Source organism: Arachis duranensis, chromosome 7 (genome assembly GCF_000817695.3).
Source record: "Arachis duranensis cultivar V14167 chromosome 7, aradu.V14167.gnm2.J7QH, whole genome shotgun sequence".
NCBI classification, from domain to species: domain Eukaryota; kingdom Viridiplantae; phylum Streptophyta; class Magnoliopsida; order Fabales; family Fabaceae; genus Arachis; species Arachis duranensis.
Genome location: NC_029778.3, coordinates 22,802,085 through 22,819,162, shown reverse-complemented (window position 1 = coordinate 22,819,162; position 17,078 = coordinate 22,802,085). Strand labels below are relative to the sequence as shown.

Here is a 17,078-nt window from a genome sequence, read left to right as displayed (position 1 = left end):
TTTGCATGTGACGTATCATACCATATTTAGTAGATATACACGTCTTTTTATGTGTCCAAAAAAAAAATAATTAGAGAGTTATTTTTTTCCTTGCTTTTTTTTCTTTTGGAGTGCCAAATTAAATAATATTATTGATGTCGATGTAAAATTTTTCGTTTTTTTTTTCTTTTTTTCATTTTTGACTAGTTTTATATATTTTTTGAAGAGGGGAGCGGCCGGGGACAATGATCCAACCATCCCGGCTGCTGGTGGTAGGCCAATAATTGTTTTAAAATTTAATTTTAACATAAAATGCAAAAGCAACTTTTATGTTTGAAAATATCTATAAAAATGATTAATGATTGCATTTTATTTTCCTAAAATTTACATCCTCTGCACTTTAATGATTGAATTATAAAAAATATATAAACTGATGAACCCAGCTGAAATTATTTGGAATGAAATCAAAGAAATTGTTTATATATTATTTGTATATATAATATGTTGTTGCACATAAATTTTTAACAAATAATCAATCATCAGAATAATAAAACTAGACATAGCAGAATAATTAAATTTTTTTTATAATAGCATGATCAATTTTTCATATATTTTTTTTGGTGTCTAATAAAAATATTTTATATAAATACTAAATACATATCTTTATATGGTATCTGATTTTTGAGGTCTGTATAGCATAATTATATTCTTTAACTAATACTTGTTGGATTTCAGGAATTGGTATAGTGTCTATACCATTTGCATTAGCATCAGGAGGTTGGTTAAGCATAATTTTTCTGTTCCTCATATCCATAGCAGCATGCTACACAGGCTTATTAATCAAAAGATGCATGGACAAAGATTCCACTATTGAATCTCTTCCAGATATTGGTCAAAGAGCATTTGGAGACAAAGGAAGGTTACTTGTAAACATTGCAATGAATTGTGAACTTTATTTGGTCATAACAGGCTACTTGATCCTTGAAGGAGATAACTTGAACAAATTAATATCTCATTTTCATGTGGATATTGGGGGATTGAGAATTACTGGAACACAATGCTTTGTTCTACTTTCAGCACTGATTATTCTCCCAACGGTATGGTTAGAAGATCTAGGTAAACTTCTATCATATGTGTCAGCAACTGGGGCCTTAGCATCAATTATATTTCTATGTTCATTGTTGTGGAATGGTACAATTGATGGAACAAAACTTCATAGCAAAGGAGTACTCTTTAATTGGAAGGGAGTTCCTGCTGCAGTTAGCTTGTATGCATTTTGTTACAGTTCTCACCCTGTCTTTCCAAATCTCTACACTTCCATGAAGAACAAGCATCAATTCTCTAATGTAAGAATTTTTTTTTTTGTTTTTAACCGGTAATTCATTGCTTAACTCGCTGTTAAGTAGAATTTAATTGAAGGAAACAGAGTATATACATATATTTCTGTGGTAATGCTTGAGAGACAAAAAAAAATTTTAGCATTTCATTAATTGTCGCAACGATTAATGAATGTTAAATAAGGCAAATTATGACTGTTTTTTGCTAATTTTCTTTAGTTACCAAACGTTTCCGTGGCCGAGAAAACAGTTAGATGTGTGGTATCAAAAGTGTTACTAGTACTGTTAGATAATGATTTTATAGTTTAACATGAATATCTATATTTTCGGTATGAATTTACATCTTCACACTATAATTGACCTTCTGTTACAGGTTTTGTTGGTGTGCTTCACATTGTGCACTCTAGTATATGCAGCAACAGCAGTTTTGGGATACTTAATGTTTGGATCAGAGGTTGAATCAGAAATAACTCTGAACCTTCCAAAAGAAAAAATCAGTTCAAAAGTGGCAATATACACAACTTTGGTTAACCCCATAACCAAATATGCTCTCATGCTAAGACCAATTGTGGATGCCGTAAAAAGCGTGCTTCCAAATCACTACAACAAAAGGCACAAGCTTACACATGTTGTTGTTAGTAGCATCCTTCTCATTTCTACTGTGGTTGTTGCACTCACTGTTCCATTTTTTGGATACCTTATGTCTCTCGTGGGTGCATTACTAAGTGTCTCAGCTTCATTCCTAGTGCCAAGTGTTTGTTACTTGAAGATTTCTGGAACATACAAGAAGTTAGGGTGTGAAATGATCATCAACTACTCTATTTTCTTTGTAGGTACTGCAATTGCTGCCTTTGGAACTTACACTTCACTCCTACAAATAATTAAGCATTTAAAGTTGTAATTCATTATAAATATTTTGTTTTCTTTTGAGTGTTACTATGTTAGTGTCACTTTACAATATATATTATTAAATTAATGTATTTGGACCCAACTAAAATTAAGATATGTAGTAATAAATGTTGTATATATTATGAGTAATGTGGTTACATGTCCCAATCCGTATAAATTAAAGTGACATCGAAAGATGGATTACTCTCCATTTCAGTTTATTTCTTGTTGTATTATACTCTTTCATCCTCAATTCCTCTTGAATATATAGTGAAACATAAAGTTCTATGTTGGAGAGAACACACATTAATTCTGAGCCTTTGTATATATGGAAGCAAGATATGAACAAAATTTGCTTAAGAATTTGATTATTTGGTTTAAGAATTTGATTATTTGGCATAGAAAGTCCAACTGGTTCACTTGCACTGCGTTTGAAAGAAAGACTTTGAGATTGAAAAATATAAATTTGGAGATTGACACTGAGTTGGAGACTAAACTAATTTTTTTAATATAAATGTAAAATAAGAATATTTATTAAAATATTTTTAATTATTAAAGAAAATGTTAAAGTTTCAACCTCCATCTTTCACCAATGCAGATTTTGTTGGACCGTCGTGGAAAGCTTTTGACCATTGGAGAAATCAAGTGAGATAACATAAGATGAAAAGACACCACATTCAATTTAAAACTTTGAGATCGTAATGAGTCTCTTATATTATAAACTCTTCACTCTTTCTTACTTTTTTAATATGAGACTAACTTCAACACTTTTTATACTTACAACATTAACAGATTTAATAATAAAAAACCTATGTTAAAACTTCACATAACTATCCTAGTGATTTTTTTTTGTTATGTTGTGAGTGACGAAAAATAGACAAAGAGTTTTGTAGGAATAAAAAAAAAGAAACAAAAGAAAAAGTTTGTCTTTATGAAAAAAAAATTGGAATAGAAATGATGATTTTAAAATTAAAGTTAACGTTATTTAAAAAAATATTAAAGACGATTTTAATTTTCAAAAAAAAAAACGACCAAAATAGTACTTCTAAGTAATTCTTGTATTTAGCTATTGGATATTTGGATGCATCGATGGAGAAGATCTCATATCTATGTATGTATCAATGATTCATATAAATAATTAAATATATCCTTTTTAAAATAAGAAAATCTTCAAGTACACTGTTAAATAATCGTTCTCCTCCTGTTCTGTCCCTTTCAAGTTTTCCTTTCTCAAGTACTTTCTTGTTGTAATAATCTACAAATATAAATTACGAGATTAGAGCTATAAATAGAAGTCACCATAAATAGAAATACGTGATCGTATTTCATGTAAAAGTACACTTTCAATTATAAATATTTCATTTACAATTATATATATATATATAATCACGAAAAAAATTGATTATGCATCTATTCTAAATATATCTATATTAATCGAATTATTGTAACTGTAACTGTAACTTGATTTAATCATTTACATAAAAGTCAAATCATACCAATTTGATTTAACATATGACCTAGTAAATCGAAATAGGGTAATTCGATTTACTAAAAAAAGCGAGACAAAATTGGATCTTTAGTAAATCGAACGAAACACTTTTAATTTATAGGAGGATACAGTTCTAAGAATAAATTGAATCATCCGGGTTCGATTTACTTCAAATGTTTCTTCTTATAATTTACATTCACAATTTCCTTCCCCAAAATTCATGCCAGAGATAATTTTGGGACATAAAGCAATAAAGTTTAAAATTACGATCATAGAGGATGACCTAAATCATATCTATTAATTAGATAGAGTTGCTTATATTGTTGATAACATTAATGAGAATGTGAGTAAATAATTTTTTTTTTCATGTTAAATTAAAAATATTAACAATTATTAGTAATTTAGAATTATTAGATTATAAATGTTAGTTAGAGTAGTAATTTAAATTTTTTTTATTAAAATTTTTAAATAAAAAAGATTAGTGATTTAGAATTGTTGTAAATGTCAATGAATGTAGATTTTGTGGAGATTTGATTTTTATGGATAAAGTTAGAGTAGTATATATGGTGAAAATATTAAGATTAGATTTTGGATATATGATATGATTGGACTTTAATTTTTTAGGATAAGATTGTTACCACTTTTGATAAGAGATTCTTAAGAAATTATAAGATTGTAAATTTGGCTATTATTTGATTTTTTGCAACGAGTCGTGAATAAGATTAAATTTTTTTAATATAATTATTTGTTGATTATGTAAAGTTTGTTATGAATTCTTAATAAATGTTTTATACTATTATGCAGTCAAGCGACTTGATGTATTAGTAGTGTGAGGAGACAGTATGGTATGTCCTTGGACAACCAGACCATACTATACTTACAGACTGCTAAATTATATCATCTTGCGACACTTAATGACACCTGATTTAAGCTAGCTGAGTTGTCAGTTAGCGTTTTTGTTAAGCGATTGTGTCCCGAGACGCATAAGTTTCATATGCCATTCGAAAAGTGTACCATTACGTTATAAGATGTGGTGTACAAGTTAGGCCTTCCGATCGATGATAACTACATGAGCGGATGCCTAACAGACTTCGAGAGGTGTATTTAAGGTGGTCAACCTGCTTCAGCTTGGTTCGAGGAGTTTCTGGGTGTGTTACATCCTACAAACTACATTAACAAGTTCATTGTGAAGTGCAGGTTGTTTCAGGAGACATTCGATGAGTTTCCTCCAAATGCAAACAAGAAGACCGTAAGGAGATATGCGAGAGTGTACATTATGATGTTGCTATCGACTCATTTGTTTGGTGATAAGTTTGTGACACTTCCTCACATCTAGTAGTTGCCTTATCTAACTAGGCTAGATAACTTGGGAAAATACAGTTGGGCGTCGGCCGCTCATGTACGATTGTATTGATGCATGTTTTGTGTTGCCAACAAGAACGTTGTTAAGTTGATTGATCAATTACAACTACTATAGTAATAGATCTTTTAGTATTTCTTTACTTTCAGACTTGTTAGGTTTGACGCATTTCATTGGCGGCTGGCGTCGATGTATATATGTTTTTTAAGTATGTTATTTCATTTACTAGTCATTCTATTCTTTGTCATTATTGAGCTAACGTATCGAATTGTAGGTGATTGGGATATCAATCATATTCGAGCGAGAAAGAGCTCAGAGTGATGCAATGACGGCTGATGCTAGACTTATTGCAGCCCGAGAATGTGAGTATTACTCTAGAGTTATTAAGTGCATGTTTTATTTATAGCGTGTATTCTTTTGATGCGTTTATTGTTAACTAATAAACTTTAAAATTATTTTCCTCTTATAGTTTCCATAGATGCCTTATAGTACAGCTGAGATTGTGCAAATAGTTCATCTTAATATACTAGATTCACAGCATGCGATGTTGTGGAGGGAGGTCACGACATTAATATACTTTATTGTGATAAAGTGGCATCAAATAGATAGGGTACTACCACAGCTTAAGGTAGAAAAGCACCAACCTAGTCGAACATTAGACATGGATTTCTTGATGTTGAAAGATGATAAAAGTGGGGATCGTTGGTTTTCTAGTATGCATCAGTCTTGGCACCTCCATTAGACTAACAGAGTTTATGTACTCCACTTGATATCTCTCCCAATTCAAGCTTATTAAAGTTATACTTAGAGTGGTGTTATGAGTATGGACAAAAATTTTTGTCACCAGAGTTATTCTTCGTTGACCCAAAAGTAGATGGGACTTTAACAGATGCATTCCCTAGAGGAAGAGGACAAACACCTCCTGTAATGCAGGTGCCTAATGTCTTAGACAGGCTTCGTGTTGAACACAGGCAAGGAATTGTGAATGAAGGTGAATCGAAGAAGAGATTGCTAGCTTGGAGAGACGGGCTCGCCTTGGTCGACGTATTAGATGAGTTAGTGGTAGAAGTGGAGGTGGTCGCGGAGAGGGTGGTGGTCCTAGTGATGGAAACATGGTGGGGGTAGAAGAGGTAGTGGAAGAGATAGAGAAGATGGTGGAGGAGGTGAGGGTGCGGAAGGTGGTTGTTCCGAGGGTTACCTAAAACTGTAGGTCGATCTCGGACGAGATCTTCTCTACTGGTCGGAGCTGTTGTGTCCGACTTGATGATGGTGGCTGGAACCGCCGTGTCCGACTTGTTGGACTTGGTGGTGGTGCTGATCCTTCTTCCCCGGAAGGTGGGGGTACCTGCAAGGGACTCCAATACTTAAGTTAGCAAGGGTATTGAGCAGGTATTTAGTAGAATCAGAGTATGAGTTATACCTGGGTGCTCTAATGTATTTATAATGGTGTAGGGCGACCTTCTTGGATAAGATAAGTTAGTTATCTTATCTTATCTTTGAGCGAGGTCATCTTATCTTCAAGGGAACCGCCCCTCTCTCTGTAGGCTTGGGCTGCCTCTGGATTTGGGTCGTGTTCCTCCATCTGAGCCCTTTTTCTGGGCTTTCCTGACAATTTGGTCGAGCTCTTTGAGAAGAGGTCGGATAGTCTGACCTGAAGAGGTCGGTCGCTTTATCGCCAGACATCCCGGGTCGGACAGGTTGACCTGGGGTATGAACAGTGCCCCTGCTCGAGCTCGATTTTTATTTTGGAGGTCGAGTCTTACTTCGAACCTTCTCGGGTGAAGCCGAACTCGAGCATTTTGTCGATTTTATCTTTGTAGAGTTCCTTTTTTAATGCGGAACGTTTCCTCTTTCGTTTCCTTTGAAAACGCGCACTTTTGTATTAGCGTCCTAGCCTCGGGAATGCGCGAGGGTTTTAATTCCCTCATTAATTGGTTTTTAATGACCTGTTTCTCTTGCTTCTTTTTATTTTGAACTTTACACACAGAAACAGTTTTCCTCTTCTCTGTAACTTCCCCTTTTTTCTCACTTTTCTGTTTTTGCCTGTCATCTGCATTTTCGCGTTTCTTCTTGCAACGTTGTTTGGTTATCGTAGGTGCTTTCTTTGCTTTCGACGGCAATTCCTGATTTCTTCGTCTTTAACTTCCTTCCGTACTCTTCTCCTTTTTCAGGTTGGTTCATCTTTTCTTCTTTGTTTGTATTGTTCTATTTCCTGGTAAAGTAGGAATTTTACTTGAGTGTATGTTTGGAAAGCTTGATCCTTTTCGCATTTCTATACTTTTTGTCACTGTGACTTATGGTTTCTTCTTTTCTGGCATTTTCTTGATGGTTGAAGCTTCTAGTGTTTTGCATTTTGTTGTCTGTTTCTATATAAGCGGCTTGTTTGATTTTGAAGAAAGATTGTGTTTTTGACAATTTTTCCGCTTGGCATGTTCTTTGCTGTTTGATCGTTCCCTTTGCTGATAGGCTGAGACGTTAATTTGAGAGGTGGCTATTTTGATGACTTTATTCGGTTTGTGACCTTTCGGAGTGTCATTTTTGTTGAAATAGAGGCTTTATCTTCCTGTTGGGGAGTGTAGAGATGTAGGCTTGTATATTTTCCTGAGTCCTTATTCTGCCTCCATAGGATGTCCCTGGATCTTTTTTTGGAGTGGGTCCTGGGGTTTCCTTTTGTTGCTTTGGCTCGCTTCTTGACACCTATATGCTTTAGTTTCAAGTTGTCTCTATTCATGCTCGAGTTGTTTGATTAGTGTGCCGAGGTGTTTTTTGAGTAATCCAATTTTCTTTTCTTCTTGTAGGACTAGTTGACCTCATGTCTTCTCGCAAAAATATTGTTGAGACGTCTTCCCAAGTCTCCGAGGGCATGGCTGATAGGGTGGATTCTATGGTCCTTCTGTGTGTCTTGTTGGTTGACTTAGAGTTTTGTCAGCAACTTAGGCAATTTCATAGGATTTGTGGCAACGGTAGTGATGAGAAGAATTATGAGCTCGTATCTCCAACTTCTGAGGAAAGGGTCTGTTTTTCTACCCGAATTGCTGGAGAGCATCCTTTTTTCTTTGCCTACGACTTTTTTTTTAGTCAAATGAATATTACTCTTCCTTTTACCCCTTTTGAGACCAACCTGTTATGGTCCTGTAATGTAGCTCCATCCCAACTTCACCCCAATTCCTGGGGTTTTATAAAAAAATTTCAGCTGTTGCGTCGTGAGTTTGGTATCCCTGCTTCACAATCTCTCTTCTTTTATCTTTTCGTTTTGACAAAGTCTAGTGTAGTGAAAAAAAAAAGCCGCTTAGGTTTCTTTCCGAGCTTCCCAGGGGAAAAAGGTTTTCTCCATGTTTGATGAATGGATCAAGAAAGAAATCGACTACCTTCCGACGTTCGGACATTCAAAGAACCCCCATGGTTTCATGTGGGAAATATACTGAAGAATATAGCAGGAAGGAGAAATTGGGCACTCCGGTGGATAGTGAGCAGCACGATTTGATATTGGAACAAGTGGAGGAAGCGAGAATTATTGAAGAAAAAGAGGAGGCAGTGGTTGAAGACTTAGGAAATGCTGAACCTCCATGGGAAAGTCAAGTTATAGAGCACCCTTCAAAGACGTTTGAAGCTGATGTTGAGGAGGGTGTACAACCTCCAAAGCATATCACAGTTGAAAACTTTGAAGGAGACGATCAAGAGATGGATTCAATCATTGATGAATTCTTATCTACATTTGAATCCTCTTCCATTGGACTTGATATGGAGTTTAAAGAAGATGAAACACAACATCCCATGCCCTTGGTGAACAATGAAGAAGAGATTAAATTGGAAGAAATTCACCAAAAGGAAGAGGTTGATATTGAAGATTACAAAGAGGTGGAAGATGTCGAAGAAGAGCACAAGGGAGTGGAGCTTGCACGTTCATTAGAAACACATCCCCCTAAGTTGCCATCATCCTTCACAACATTCAAGTGGGTAAAATTCATATCCCTTACCTTTCTAATCCCACTTGAATATGGGCTACTGGAGATAGATAGTCAACTTAGAGCTCTCTGTGGCATTAAGAGTAAGAAGAAGATGGTCAGTGATAAGATTTATCCTGCAAGGTTCAACATGGTTGTGTGCTCAAAATTTAAACGTAAAGGTTGGTGTAAAGCTCAACCGAATGGGTCTAGGAAGTTGTTTGGCCGCTTCAGTGAGGATTCAGACTGTTTGCCACCCGGCTGGAACAATATTGCTCAACAAGAAGACGGGTGCAAAAGCAAGATTTGGGACCCCAGAATTCACTCTAAAAATCAACACTCTTGGGGCCTTGTCACTTGCTTTAACTTGCTTGAAGGCTTTCTGCGCCTTGTTTGGGACCCCGGAGGCTACTGGAACTCCAAACATTGGTGGAGATTTCTGGATGAGTTCAAGCACAAGCCACCATAGCAGGGAGCTCACCAAATGTCCAACTTAAAGACTTTAACTAAAAGTGCTAGCTGCCCAACTTAAGGACTTTAACTAAAAGTGCTAGGTGGGAGACAACCCACCATGGTATGATCATTTCTTTTTCATTTTTATCTAGTTTTATTTGTTTTCGAGTTTTATTTTATTTTATTGTATTGAACCTGGAATTTTGCATAACATTCATATTGGCATTGCATTCTGCATACTGCATTATTATAAAAAAATATATATACGCACGCGACGCGGCAGCGTCACTGACGCGTCCGCGTCACCAGTGCGTTGGGTAGAAAAGAATTGAACAGAGAGTCACGCGAGAGCGTGGCTGGAGGCGTGCCAGTGGCACAAATTGTCCCGCGACCGCGTCGCTAACGCGTCCGCGTCACATGGGAATAATGGCCTCCCACACGACCGCGTGCCCTATTTTCGACGTAAAAAGGGTGCACAACGATTTATTGTGCGAGAGTGGTGCTGGATTGGTGCTGGACGCACAATCTCTATCACGCGACCGCGTCACCGACGCGTCCGCGTCATTCCTTTCTGAAGCCCACTCATGCGATCGCATGCCCCACGCGATCGCGTCACCCCAAATTTGGCAAAAATAAAAATTCGAACAGAGAGTTGTGCGAGCGCGAGGCTGCCCTCGCGCCAGTAGCATAACCTGAGTCATGCGTCCACGTGACCGACGTGACCGCGTCGATTAATTTAAGCGCCAGTCGCGCGACCGCGTCGCTTGCGCCGCACAACTTTTTCAACGCAGCCAAATATCCTATCTTCTCTTCCCTATAGCTAATTCTTTTCTTCCTTTCTTATTTCTTTTCTTCTTTCTTCTTCCTTTCTTATTTTCTTTGACTTCTCATCTTTTTCACCTCCATTCTATTTTATTTAATTTATTTGCATACTTTCTTCCATTGCATTTTAATTTTGTGCATCTTTTTATTTTCTTTTCTAAATTTATTAATCTACCGTTGGTGTTAAATGTTCTTATTCAACTGTTATATCTTTTCTGGTATTATTTTGGTGCTTAATGACTTGTTTTATATTGTTGGGTAATATTATTTAAGTCAATGCTAATCTTTTATGTTACTTATACTCCTTTTGCATTGACATGAATTTATATTATTTTTCATTACCCATTATCTCTTCCCCTTTGTTGCACTGTCTGCACCATTGATATGCCATGTGCTTATAGTGTTTCCTCACTTGCATGTTGTAACTACCATGTAATTGAGATCCTTATTATTTGGCATTACCCACACATAATTTTATTTGTTTTCTATCTTTATTTTTGGGTTACCTTTCTTTCTTTTTCTCTTCTTTCAGGATGGCCACCGAAGAAGGAAAAGGGAAAGCTTCTAAATGGATGGCAAACAAGTTCTGCTGAACAAACTTTGGAGGAAGCGCAGCAGTTGTAGCTCACTACCCTAGTCTACTTGCACGTATTTGCATGCACTGAGGACGGTACAATCTTTAAGTGTGGGGAGGTCGATATCGATCTCCATGGGTTAGTTATTCTCTTCTCAACACCAATGTCTTATTTTCTTTATTAGTTCATTGTTGCATTGCTTAATAGATTGCATATGTAGTTGATTGTTTGCATTTAAGTACTACTTGGTCAATCTATATGTCCATTATTTAGTGTATTTACATGCTTGCATATGATTGAGGCCATTGTTTGATTTGAGCTCACTCATCCCAAATAAGCCTACCCTTTAAATCACCCTTGTCAGCCACTTTGAGCCTTTCAATCTCCTTCTGTTTTATTTTACCACATCACTAGCCTTAAGCAGAAAAACAAAAGTAATATCCCAATTGAATCTTTGGTTAGCTTAAGATAGAGATTGTGCATCAACTAAGTGTGGGGAAAACTGTGGGAACATGGGTTAATAAGGGTATCATGTCTCTAATCTATTTGAATATTGGGAATTTGGGAACCTACTCATGAAAAATCAAAATAGAAAAATAATGGAGAATCCATGTGCATTGATAAGTTATGTTTGCTTTTATGATTCAAAAAAAAAGAGAAATATATATAAATAAGGGGACAAAATTATCCCAATGTTAAGTTAATGAAAAATCAATGCACATGTGATAAATTAAAAAGAAAAAGTTGATCATGAGTATGTGATGTAAAAGTGGGAATTTTGGGTAGCTAGGCATGAACTAGAGTTATATAGAGTATATGTATGTTAGGTGAAAGTTTAGGATAATTAAAGATTCAATTTATAAAGCTCACTTGGCCATACATATATCCTTACCTTTACCTCAGTCCCATTACAACCTTGAAAAGACCTCATGATGTTTGCATTGGTATATTAAATATTTGTTGATTGGTTAGATGAAGAACAAGGTTTAGAAATCTTGACTAGAGAAGAGTAGAGTGAATAACCCTATACACTTGAGAGATTAGAGTGATATACACTTCCAGTGAGGGTTCAATGCTTGATTCTATGTTCCCTGCTTTCATGAGCTATCTTCTTACAAGTTTACTCATCTTTTATTGTATAATATGAATTAGTGAATCTGATTTATGTTTGTCTTGGAGAACTTATTTATTTTTAACCAAGTAGGTAGAAGCATTTCACATTTAGTTGCATTCATATAGATAGGATTGGATTTCATACTTTCTATCATTCCTCTTCATCTTTATAGCTTCTCTTGAACTTAGCATGAGGACATGCTAATGTTTAAGTGTGGGGAGGTTGATAAACCACTATTTCATGGTTTATCTTGTGCTCAATTGAGTGGATTTTATCAACTCTTTACTCACTTATTCATACAATTCGCATGTTTTACATTTTCCTTCCTGATTTTGCGCTATGATTGAAAATATGCTTCTTTGATCTTATATTTGCTTATTATTAATCATCTCTTATTACCATTAGATGCCTTGATATGTGTGTTAAGTGTTTTCATATATTATAGGGTAGGAATGGCTTGGAGGATGGAAAGGAAGCATGCAAAAGTGGAAGGAATACAAGAAGTTGGAGAAACTGCAAAGCTGTCAACCTGACCCTCTCACACTAAAACGACCATAACTTGAACTACAGAGGTCCAAATGATGCGGTTCTACTTGTGTTGGAAAGCTAATGTCCGGGCTTCGATTTGATATATAATTTGCCATAGTGGCCGTACAGATAGGCGACGCGAACGCGACATCCACACGGACACATCGCATCTGTGAAAATCAGCGTGACAGATTTCGCAAACAGCAAATCCTGGCTATTTCCGGCCCAGTTTTAAACCCAGAAAATGCAAATTAAAGGTTGCAAAGTGGAGGAATGAAGGGGACACTTCATATGCTCTCATAATTCATAATTTTAGTTTTAGATATAGTTTTTAGAGAGAGAGAGGTTCTCTCTTCTCTCTTAGGATTAGGATTAGGATTAGAATTTATTTTAGGATTAGGATTTCTTATCACTTCAGGATTATTTCATCTTCAATTACAGGTTCAATGTTCCTTTTATTTATTTTCTCAATTTAATTTATGGATTTATATGTTCAACTCAACTTCTTTATTTGGCTATAACTGCCCATGTTACATTTGATTGAGTTATTAATTTATGATTTTGAGGTATTTCAGATTGATGATTGCTGTCTTTTATTTATATAAATAATTTGGATTTTCCTGTTACCCTTTTGGCTTTGGTTGAGTAATTGGTGACGCTTGAGCTGTCAAATAAAGCAGTGGTTGAAATTGGGAGTTGCTAATTAATTTGAGTTCCAATAACTCTAGCCTTTCCAAAGGAAAGACTAGGACTTTAGGTATCAAATTAATTAGTCCACTTGACCTTCCTTTGTTTAGTAAAGGTTAACTAAGTGGGATTAAAATCCAATTCTCATCACAATTGATAAGGATAGGACTTCCAGATCTTATACCTTGCCAAGAGTTTATTTTACAGTTATTTATTTATTTTTATTGCTTTGAAAATATACCTGTGCCCATTGCCCAAATTCCAAAAACCCCAATTTTACCTTTTTCATAGCCAATAATAAGAACATACCTCCCTGCAATTCCTTGAGAAGACGACCGAGGTGTAAATACTCGGTTATCAATTTTAAAAGGGGTTTGTTACTTGTGACAACCAAAACTTTTGTACGAAGGGATTTCTGTTAGTTTAGAAGCTATATCTACAACGCAAATATTTTTATAAATTCTTTACTAGCAAAAATACTAACGTCAACCCTGCCTCCAGTAGAGCTTGTATCTGCTCTTCTACAGCTTGAGAGCGTTCTGGTCCGAGCTTTCTACACCTCTGTTGTACTAGCTGAGATCCTGGGTAGACTGCTAGTTTGTGGCACATTAACTTGGGGTCTATGCTGGCATGTCTGTGGCCTTCCACGCAAAGAGGTCGACAATATCTCGTAAGAACTGTATGAGTGATTCTTTTATGTCTCCTTTTAGGATTTTACCGATATTGGTCGTTTGGTCTGGGGTGTCCCCGATCTGGACTTTCTCTATTTCACCTTGGGGCTGTGGGCAGAGTTCTTCCCGCCTCTAAACTCCACCGAGTTTGATTGTATGGAATTCTTCTCCTCTACCTCTGAGGTTTAGACTTTCATGGTAGCAGCGGCGCGCTGTCTTCTGGTCTGCCTTTATTGTGGCTATCCCTTCTGCAGTCGGGAATTTCATGCATAGGTGTGGAGTCGAGACTATTGCGCCGAGTTGATTTAATGTCGTCCAACCTATTAAGGCGATGTAGGTTGAACTTACGTCGACTATGATGTAATCCATCTTGAGTGTTCTTGACTGGTTTCATTTTCCGAAGGTTGTGTGTAGCGAGATGTATCCAAGCGGTTGAACCGGGGTGTTTCCTAGTCCGAACAGGCTGTTCGGATATGCTCTGAGTTCTTTTTCTTCCAAGCCGAGCTTGTCGAAGGCAGTTTTGAACAAGATGTCGGTGGAGCTCCCTTGGTCTATCAGTGTGCGGTGGAGATTTGCATTCGCCAGTATAACAGTGATGACCATGGGATCGTCGTGTCCTAAGATTATACCAGATGCGTCTTCTTTGGTGAAGGTAATCGCGGGAATGTCGGGTGCTTCCTCCTTCCCCTCGACATGATACACATCTTTAAGATATCTTTTGCGAGATGATTTGGAGACTCCTCCTCCCGCAAATCCGCCGTGTATCATGTGAACGTGTCTTTCTGGCGTACGAGGTGACCGTTCGGTTCGTCCGACATCTTCTTTCCTTCTTCTTTTTCTTTGCTCATCATCCCAGCTGGCTAGATACCGATCTAGCTTCCCCTCTCTTACTAGCTTTTCTATGACATTTTTTAAGTCAAAACATTCGTTGGTGTGGTGCCCGTGGATGCGATGATACTCACAATATTCGCCCCAATTTTCCCCTCCTTTTTTGCCTTTGAGTGGTCGAGCTGGAGGTGTTTTTTCAGTGTGGCAAACCTCTCTGTAGACATCCACAAGGAACACCCGAAGAGGGGTGTAATTGTGGTATTTTTTAATTTTTTCTCCATGTTGATCTTCCTTCTTTTTGGACTCTCTGTCCTTATCCCGGAAGGTGAATCCGGATTTTGAGGTCTCTCCTAACTGAGAGTTTTCCTCTATGTTGATATACTTCTCTGCTCGTTCTTGCACTTCGTTTAGAGATGCAAGGTATTTTTTTGATATAGATTGGCTAAAAGGTCCCTCTCGTAAGCCATTGATGAGACCCATAATGGCAGTCTCAGTTGGTAGGCTCTGTATGTCCAGGCATGTTTTGTTAAATCTTTCCATGTAGTTGCGAAGACTTTCCTATTTCCCTTGCCTGTTTCTTAATAGACTTGGGGCGTGCTTAGCCTTGTCCTTTTGGATGGAGAATCTGGCCAAAAACTTTTTGGCCAAGTCGTCCAAATTCGAGATGGACCTGGGAGGTAAATTATCGAACCATTTTATTGCCGTCTTTGTTAAAGTAGTCAGAAAGGCTTTGCAACGAACTGCATCTGAAGTGTTGGTGAGGTACATTCTACTTCTGAAATTGCTGAGGTGATGGCCGGGATCCGTAGTGCCTTCGTACAGAGTCATATCTGGGAGTTTAAAGTCTTTTGGGATTTTGGTCTTCATGATCTCCTTGGTGAATGGATCTTGTTCCTTGCAGGAGCTGTCCTCATGAGGGGATCGGTTGGTTTTGGTCTTGAGATCGGCTTCGAGTTATAGGAGTTTGTCTTCCAACTCCCGTCGTCGCCTTATTTCCTTTTGTAGGTCTTTCTCGGCCTCTCGTTGTCGTAGGTCTTCTTCTTCAAGTTGTTTTAAACGGTCTTGAAGTGCCTCCATGGCTCCTGCGTTTGAATTCTTTTCGTTGTTTAGTCGAGGAGTATCCTTTGATGTAGTGTCCGCGTTTTTGTGCGGCGTTCTATCCTCTAGATCTGAATTGTGGTCGTTGTCATGGTCGTCTGCCATGACGATGGAATGACTTCCAGGTTCCCCGACAACGGCACCAATGTTTCGGACGAGATCTTCTGTACTGGTCGGAGCTGTTGTGTCTGACTTGATGATGGTGGCTGGAGCCGCCGTGTCCGACTTATTGGACTTAGTGGTGGTGCTGATCCTTCTTCCCCGGAGGCTGGGGGGTACCTGCAAGAGACTCTGATGCTTAAGTTAGCAAGGGTATTGAGCAGGAATTGAGTAGAATCAGAGTATGAGTTATACCTGGGTGCTCCAGTGTATTTATAATGGTGTAGGGCGACCTTCTTAGATAAGATAAGTTAGTTATCTTATCTTATCTTTGAGTGAGGTCATCTTATCTTCAAGGGAACCGCCCCTCTCTCTGTAGGCTTGGGCTGCCTCTGGATTTGGGTCGTGTTCCACCTTCTGGGCCCTCTTCTGGGCTTTCCTGGCAATAAGGCCGAGCTCTTTGAGAAGATGTCGGATAGTCTGACCTGAAGAGGTCGGTCGCTTTATCGCCAGACATTCCGGGTCGAACAGCTTGACTCGGGGTATGAACAGTGGTGGTGCTGAATATGGTAGAAGTGAGGAACATATAGATGTGTATTTTGTTGAATAAATTTTTTAATTTTTTATTTATTAGATAAAATTGGACTTTATTTTATTTTTCTACGTTAAATAAAAAATTTAACTTTTACATTTAAAAATTTAAAAATGATAAATTTAGTTTTATAAAATCTTAATTTTTTTAAGAAAAGTATTTTTGTTTTTTTATTTACCGGATAATGCTACACCTGCTGGATTTTTTCAGAAATGTAGAATAAATTAACCTTAAAAAATTTAAATTTTAAATTATTTTGTTTATTCTATTTTAGGAATTTTTCATTTTTCTACTTTCAGTAAAAAATTATTTTTTTAATCTAAAAATTTGAAAATAATAAATTTTTAAATTTTTTGTTTATTAAATATTGTTGGACTTTATTTTATTTTTTACCTTAAATAAAAAAATAATTTTTAAATTTAAAGTTCATAAATAATTTTTTTTAAAATTTTAAACTTTTATAGAAATATTCTTTTTTTGTTTTTTTTATTCATTAGATAGTGATACACCTATTGAACTTTTTCACAGATTTAGAATAAATTAATTTTAAAAATTTAAAATTTAAAATTTTTTTGTTTGTTAAATATTTTTGAAATTTTATATTTTCCTATTTT

The 17,078-nt window shown here is 36.5% G+C and overlaps 1 protein-coding gene across 2 annotated transcripts in view; it reads left to right on the top strand.

Annotated features, from left to right (window-relative positions):
* LOC107458331 (amino acid transporter AVT1I) overlaps nt 1-17,078 on the top strand; it is a 41,898-nt gene that overhangs the window by 1,304 nt on the left and 23,516 nt on the right. The window contains exons 2-3 of one of the 2 annotated variants that reach the window (XM_016076540.3): nt 715-1,325; nt 1,690-2,425. The exons of the other annotated variant lie outside the window; for it this stretch is intronic. Coding sequence (XP_015932026.1) covers nt 715-1,325; nt 1,690-2,217 — 1,139 coding nt within the window. The 3' untranslated portion in view covers nt 2,218-2,425. Of the gene's footprint in view, nt 1-714; nt 1,326-1,689; nt 2,426-17,078 lie in introns of those variants that run through there. 2 annotated transcript variants of the gene reach the window in all.